Raw genomic sequence first — 8,341 nt, 5'->3', positions numbered from 1 at the left:
TTTGTCGGTTTCTATTTGCTATGACATAAGTAATTTTCAATGACGACAAACAATCTCTTTGATCTCTGGTCAGTATTTAGCTGGAATAAAATGATATTATTTGTGTAGTGGCACTTGCTATGTTATTATTAATTGAACGTGGGGTACACACACACACAATATATATATATATATATATATATATATATATATATATATATATATATATATATGGAAAATATAGAATAATGCGAATAAGTTGGGGAGGGAGTCAGCGTATTATGACATAGTTAACTAAAAAAGTGTAATTTTTCTGATTGTTTAATTTATAGATGAAATGATCACACATGAAATAATACATATTTGTGATAACATTATTTTAAAGTCTTCTTGATTTTGAACGGTAAGAATACGGATTTGGTTGGATTCGGGTGGAACTAAACCTCCAGCTTTCTGTTTGCGCATTATTACTATCGGACCAAGAGTCCCTGCAACTAGTAGTTATCAGTTTGTTCTTACTCCATCTGTTCCAATTTATGTGAACCTGTTTGACTGGATACGGAATTTAAGAAAAAAATAAAAACTTTTGGAATTTGTGGTCCTAAACAAGTCAAAAAGGGGCCAGAGTATTTATGTTGTTATAAAAGCTTCTCATTAAGAGTAGAATTGTAAGTTTAACCTAAATTGTTTTCAAATTTAGAAAGTGGTCATTCTTTTTGGAACAGACCAAAAAGAAAATAGGTCCACATAAACTGAAACGGAGGGAGTAGTATTTATCTCTTTAGATTAGATTGCATTTATCTTCTAGATTAGATGATATCATAGTTAGTTCTTTACAGTTATCTATTTGATTTAGATAGGATTCTTTAGTTATTTGGTTTTCATAAAACTCTAGAAAGTTGGTTACTATAACTTGTATTTAAACTCATTTATGCATTCAATAAGAGAGACAGTTTTCCATCATCTATCCAAGTGTTCATATGGTATCTGAGCTTATACAACTCTAACGAGCACGATCCTACTTTTTTTTCTTCCAAGCACCAAATCCTCCAATGACGAAAGATGAAAACACTTCCAGAGTTATCAATGCTGATAACACTACTGATATCAACACCATAGTTCAATTCAACCCCGCTTCACAACTCCCAATCAAACTTAGTGGCAATCACAAATTTTCCACTTGGAAAGCTCAGTTCTCCATGCTTATACATGGACATGACCTCTATGGTCACCTTGATGGATCTACCCCGACTCCCACCCCGAGCACCACTTTTGGCATCAACACAACCCCCAACCCTGCTTATACACTTTGATTCCGTCAGGATCAACTCATTCAAAGTGCCCTTATGGCGTCTGTTGATCCTACTATTGCCTCCACAGTTGCTGCTGCCAACACATCAAAATAGGCTTGGGACTCTTTGTATACTGCTTATGCAAACAAGTCCCAAACTCGGATCTTTAGCCTTTATGATCAACTTGCCTGAATTACCAAAGACTCCCTCCCTATTACTGAATACCTTCAACGTATTCGGTCCCTTTCAGATGAACTAGCCACTGGTTGGTGCCCTTGTTACTAACTCCGAACTCATTGTCAAAATTCTTAGTGGACTTGGCCCTGAGTTTTGCGAGATCTCGGCTGCTATACATACACGTGACACCACAGTCACCTATGAAGAACAGTATGAGAATTTGCTTGACCATGAGCTCTTTCTCCGTCATAAGGAGGCTAAGAAAATGTCGAGCCAAATCACTGCTGCGGTGGCCACTCGCAACAAACCAACCAATAATTCCAACAACCGTAATAATCATCGTCAGAACAATAATGGTATTCCTATACAGAATCCTCAATCATGGCGCCAGAATGCTCGCTCCAATCCGCCAGCTCAGTGGCATGCCCCAAATAACAATAATTTCACTAATGTTATCCGATGTCAATTGTGCAACAAAATTGGCCACATTGCAAATGTCTGCGGATCTAAATCTCACAATCACTTTGAGGCGAAAGCTAATTATGCTTGTGGTTTAACCTCTACTGCCAACCCATGGATTATGGATTCTGGAGGTACTCTTCATCTTACAACAGAGCCACACAATTTACAGGAATATCATGGCAATGAGAATGTCTCTATGGGTGATGGGAACAAAATTTTCATAACTCATACTGGTTCAACTCAGTTAAAAGTACCAAATAATATTTTTCCATCTAACTCACACTCTATGTGCTCCTGATATCAAACGTAAGCTTATATCTGTCTCCAAACTTTGCCAAGATAATCTAACATCTATCGAATTTTTTCCTTTTGATTTTCTTGTGAAGGACCTGAAAACGCGAGTACCACTGGTGCGAGGCCGGAATAAACATGGATTGTATGAGTGGCCCAAGTCATATCCACCACCACCTCCGCAAGCTCACATCACCTCTACCACGGCTTCTATGACCACATGGTATCGAAGGCTAGGTCATCCGCATTCTAGAGTTCTTAAGTATATCTTGAATAAATTTTTGCTTCCATTCTCTGAGCGAGACAATTTTTATTTTTATTTTTGTAATTCTTGTTCATCTAATAAAGCCCATCGACAACCATTTAGTCAGTTGAGTTTGACAAGTACCAAACCTCTTCAAATAATTTTTGGTGATTTATGAGGACCCTCTCTGGTTCTATCCATTGATAAAAAAAATGTATTATTGCTTGTTTGTTGATCAATACACGCGGTATACAAGGTTGAACACTTTAAAAAATAAAAGTGAGGTTAAAGAGCTTTTTCAAAAATTTTACCCTCTAATAGAAAAGCACTTCGATACCAAAATTTTATCACTTTATACTAATGGTGGATGGGAGTATAAAAGTCTTGACTCTTATCTCGCCCTTCACGGTATCGAGCATCTTTCTACACTACCTTATACCCCTCAAAGGGCCGCTCTTGCAGAGAGACAACATCGTCATATTATTGAAACTGCAAGAAGGCTACTTTATGAGGCATCTCTTCCATCAATTATTCGGTCATTCGCGTGTCAACATGTTGTTTATTTAATCAATCGTCTTCCCACCCCACTTTTAAATAACTTGTCCCCATTTCAAAAATTATTTGGTGAAATACCCAATTATGACCCCCTTAAATTTTTTGGTTGTTTATGTTATCCTTGGCTCAAACCTTATTCTAAAAATAAACTTGAACCCAGGTCCACTCCATGTGCTTATCTCAGATTCTTTGTAACCCATCATTGCCACCAGTGTTTTGATCATATGTCATCAAGACTTTATTTATCTCGTGATGTGGAGTTTTTTGAGAATATGTTTCCTTTCAAAAATTTATTTTCAAATATTGCACTTAAATCACATAGACTGGTATGAGATAATATCACAAATAAAGAACCCACAAAACCCACCTCTCAATTCCCCTTATTTTAGAATTACTCCAACCCATTATAAATCCCATACAAAATAAAATTTTTGAAGTTGAACCCACGGCAGAATCCCTCCCCCTTTATACTTGATCTCCTAATGAAACTCCAGATACAAATCCATCACCTCCACCCGAGATTCTCGGCGTGTCACCAGTGGTACCAGCAGATTTGGGATCTTCGCAAACTCCTACATCAGGTATGTCTCTATCTCCTCCTGATAATTCCCTCTATTCGAGTCCCTCATCGCATTCATCTTCTGCCCGACCTCTGCCACCCTCTAAACTCTCTATAAATTTACCTCATTCATCAACCAAATCCATCCCAACCTCTTTTCCACCACTGCTAGTGTATCAACGGCGCACCCCGAACCCAAAATCAACCAATTCGATGGCCCCCCACCTACCACCATTGTTCCTCCCGTTGAGCATCAAGCAGAACCACCCCTTCCGCATAATCCTTCCTCTCCCAATCGCATAGTTACTCGCTCATAGAGTAACATTCAAAAACCAAAAAAGATTTTTGACTACTTCACTCACTTGGAACCTATACTCGTACCCCACACTTTCAAACAAGCCCAAAAATATCCGGAGTGGAGAGCTGCAATGAAAAATGAATTTGATGCTTTACTGAATAACCACACTTGGGAATTTGTTCCAAATGATCCCTCTAAGAATGTTGTTTCATGTAAGTGGCTTTTCAGGATTAAGAGAAAAACGGATGGTTCTGTTGATCGCTATAAAGCGAGACTGATTGTGAAGGGATTTACTCAGAGGTCGGGTGTCGACTTTCACTCCTCTTTAAGTCCAGTGGTCAAACCCACCACTATGCGAATCATACTTGTTGTTGCCCTTCGTTTTCATTGGCCTCTTCGTTAGCTCGATGTCAACAATGTATTTCTTCAAGGTGACCTTGAAGAAGAGGTATACATGACGCAACCTCCGGGTTTTGCTTGTGGTAATAATCGGACTCATATTTGTAAGTTGCGCAAGGTAATTTATGGCTTGAAGCAAGCACCTCGGGCTTGGTATAATGCACTCAAAGGCCATCTTTCCTACATGGGATTTGTGAAGACTGAATCTGACAACTCCTTATTCACTCGGCATAGCAATGCTGGTTTCATGTTTATTTTGGTATATGTTAATGATATCATAGTTACTGGCAACAACTCTATCAGTGTGAATGAGGTTATATCTTCCCTTGCCTCTTGTTTTTCAATTAAAGATTTAGGAAATCTTCATTATTTTCTTGGTGTTGAGGTGATTCAGAGTTCTGATGATATTATTCTCTCTCAAGATAATTATGTTAATGAGATTCTGAATGATGAATTAATGTTCTGATTGTAAGAGTGCTAACACACTAATGGGTGCCTCTACATTGCTAAAACTCAATGATGGGGCTCCGCTAACAAATGCAACTCGCTATCATCGAGTCCTAGGAAGACTTCAATATTTGTCTTTTACAAGGCCAAATATTATTGTCCCCGTTTATGCAATCGCCATCTGATCTTCATTGGAAATCTGTGAAACGTGTTCTCAGGTACCTTCGTTGTACAATTCAGTTTGGCCTGCGTGTGTCCCTTAACGTTGATTTCAATCTGCACATGTATTCTGGTGCCGACTGGGCTGGAGATCTCACTGACAGATCCTTATATTCTGTTCCTTAACCGAAACCCCATCAGTTGGTCTTCAAAAAAGAAAAAATCTGTCACTCGCTCATCAACTGAAGCCGAATATAGAGCTGTTGCCAATGCGCTTGCCGAACTGTTATGGGTGAGAAACCTATTGCTTGAAATGCATCTTCCTATCAGAGATACCCCGACAATCTATTGTGACAACATTGGTGTCACTTATCTAAGCGAGAATCCGGGCCTTCATAGCCGCATGAAGCATGTCGAGGTGGATTTTCATTTTGTGCGCAACCATGTTGAACGCAAGGCCGTTCGAGTTGTTCATGTTCATTCAGCCGACCAACTAGCTGATACGCTCACTAAAGCACTTGCCAAACATGCCTTTGATCGCAATATGTTCAAGTTAGGCTTAGTGACACATAGTCTAACTTGAGGGGGGCATATCGGACCAACAGTCCCTGCTACTAGTAGTTATCAGTTTGTTCTTAGTATTTATCTCTTTAGATTAGATTGCATTTATGTTCTAGATTAGATGATATCATAGTTAGTTCTTCAGATTATCTATTTGATTTAGATAGGATTCTTTAGTTATTTGGTTTTCATAAAACTCTAAAAAGTTGGTTATTGTAACTTGTATTTAAACTCATTTATGCATTCAATAAGAGAGACAGTTTTCCATCATCTATTCGAGTGTTTATAATTACTATAGATTTGATATATAACATCGACCGAAATATAAGCTAGCTAAATTTGCCCTTCTATTTTACTTCTCTTAACTTTTAAAAAATTTCATTCTGAATTCTAAATTAAAAAGAAAAACAGGTCAGCAAATTGGTGGATTAGGTTGTCTAGACTAGAGCTGGTGACGGAGGTAGACATGCAATGAATAGAGTTATAAGATTGACTTTAATATTCTACGGCTAGTTGTTTCTAGCTAGTTTTTTCCCTCAATTGCAATGCTAACACATCCATGGTGGGTGGCTTGAGTTTTCTTTTCTTTGTTTTTTTTTTTTAGATTTCCTACCCGGTGGTATTCCCATTGCATGAGGTCTTACTAAATTTGAATTTGCATAAGAAAGTCTCATATATATAAGAGTAAAATATTCCCTAACAAAGACTACTTAATACTCAGGACTAGAATCAAAAACCTAAGATTCACTTCTATGGCCCGAAATTTACCAGCCAAGTCCTCATTTAATTTATTTGTTTTGATCATAGGGAAAATGGCCGTCTGTACTGTTTCCCATTGTGATTAAAAACATAAAATATGGAAAGCCTGGCAGTGATTCTGATGCTTATGATGCTGAAGGAAGGTAAAGCTGAAATAATTTGTGTATCGTCACTAAAAATATGTGACTCGCGTATTTAGATTATAGCTAATGATTTTTACACAAAAATGAATTTTTGGCATCATAGCTATAGTAATATTTTAATCGTTATATATGGATCACATTTGTTGTAAGCTTTGTATAATACAGTTGATATTTGATTATATTTTTGAATGTTTTTGAAGATTTGTGCCAGAGAAGTTTGAGGAGATTTTCAAGAAGTATGCACATAAAAATGCAAATTCGTTAACATCTAACGAAGTGAACGAATTGCTCAAGAAAAATAGAGAACCTAAGGACTACTTTGGATGGTGCTGTTTATATATTTTTTTTGTTTTTAGTTAAAAATGTTTTCTTTATAGTGATACATGTTGGTAATCATATCATTTCTTTTTTTGGTGTAGGCTTAATGCTTCAACAGATTGGAGGATCCTATATGATTTGGCGAAAGACAAGAACGGTGAATTGACGAAAGAAGCAGTACGAGCTGTTTATGATGGAAGCCTTTTTGAACAAATGGCAAGAGAGAATGCTTCTAAGAAGTCAAGCTAGTTTTTATAATCATAGTTTGATATTGCACAAACTGAACAATAATGTTATTTATACCTTTGTTGTTGTTATTTGTTTGTTATTCTTGTTTGATATTTTGATACTTCACACAACTCCTAAGTTAATTTTATCTTCATCTTTATGTTATTACATTGCTGTTCAAAAACGAACAACGAAGTTATTGCCCTTATTTTTGCTACTATCTTTCTGTTTAATACAGTGACAATTGTATTCTTATTACCTCATTCATCTTGCAAGTTTTTTTTTTTTTTTTTTGAAAACTTAATCTCACCCATTAGAGTTTGGGTGTGCTTTTATACCATAAAAAAGGATAACAAAGAAGGGGGCTAGGCCTGACCTCTATTACAAATGAAAGCTGAGAAACTCAACCTTGCCAAAATACAGGGACTGGTTATGCGACAAAACAGTCCAATCCACTATACTTTTACAGGTAACTGGAAGTGAGAAGGCCGTGACGAAGTCTCCTTCTTCATTCTTGACTATGCCCCCAATCCCTGCTTGCTCTGCTCCTTTATAAAGCTTCTATCAGTATTCACTTTAATCAGTCCCTCAGGAGGTTTAACCTAAAAGACTTGCTGCCAATATGAAATAGGTCTTAAATTATCCATAGTCTCACAGAGTTGGATCTAAGGTGTTACTTAATTGCATTTGGAAAAGCCAAACCCATAGCTAAATTGAAACTCCAGTGGATTTGATAAGCCATCTTACTGTACACAAGTTTCCGTTGGTCTCCATATTTACATGAGCATCTAGCCTTCCACAATTCCCATACAATCAAGAGTGGTATATTGCTTGAATCATTAGCTTATGAACATTGTTCATTGCCTAATGTCTTGGTCGGTCAATTAAATTTAAAAAAAAAATATTGCAAAAAAAAAAAAACCGACCAAAGTTGGTCGGTATTTTAAATATGTAATAAAAAGATTCATCATCTGGGAATCGAACCGGGGTCTGTACTGTGGCAGGATACTATTCTACCACTAGACCATTGGTACATTTTGTTTTAAGAATGTCTTTTATTTGATTTATACTCTTTAATTGTATTTTCGCACGAAAATAACCGACCAAAGTTGGTCGGTTTTATTAAAAAGTAAAATTACCGACCAAAGTTGGTCGGTTTTTTTAAATGACCCGCCGAATTAACCGATCAATTTTGGTTGGTTTTTTTAATATTAATTTTTATTTATTTTAATTGAAAAACCGACCAAAGTTGGTCGGTTTCTTGAAACATAAATTTTGCGGGACTCAAAAATAGTTTCCCGCATTTTTGCGCCAAAGAAAACCGACCAAAGTTGGTCGGTTTCGTAAAAAAAAAATTAAAAAAAAATATTTTGAAAAACCGACCAACTTTGGTCGGTTTTTTGGTCAGTTTTTTGACCGACCAAAGTTGGTCGGTCGACCTTGGTCGGTTTTTGCCGAATTTGTAGTAGT

The 8,341-nt window shown here is 36.8% G+C and overlaps 1 protein-coding gene across 1 annotated transcript; it reads left to right on the top strand.

The window, feature by feature from the left end:
* The first annotated feature begins 4,871 nt into the window (after positions 1 to 4,871).
* Positions 4,872 to 6,892, top strand: LOC107771974 (putative peroxygenase 4). The gene is made up of 5 exons (XM_075221129.1): positions 4,872 to 4,921; positions 5,064 to 5,154; positions 6,231 to 6,325; positions 6,526 to 6,651; positions 6,745 to 6,892. Exons 1-5 carry the CDS (start codon positions 4,872 to 4,874, stop codon positions 6,890 to 6,892), a joined length of 510 nt encoding a protein of 169 aa, XP_075077230.1.
* Positions 6,893 to 8,341: the final 1,449 nt, after the last annotated feature.

This window comes from Nicotiana tabacum, chromosome 9, assembly GCF_000715075.1.
Source record: "Nicotiana tabacum cultivar K326 chromosome 9, ASM71507v2, whole genome shotgun sequence".
NCBI classification, from domain to species: Eukaryota; Viridiplantae; Streptophyta; class Magnoliopsida; order Solanales; family Solanaceae; genus Nicotiana; species Nicotiana tabacum.
This window is presented reverse-complemented; position numbering and strand designations above follow the sequence as displayed.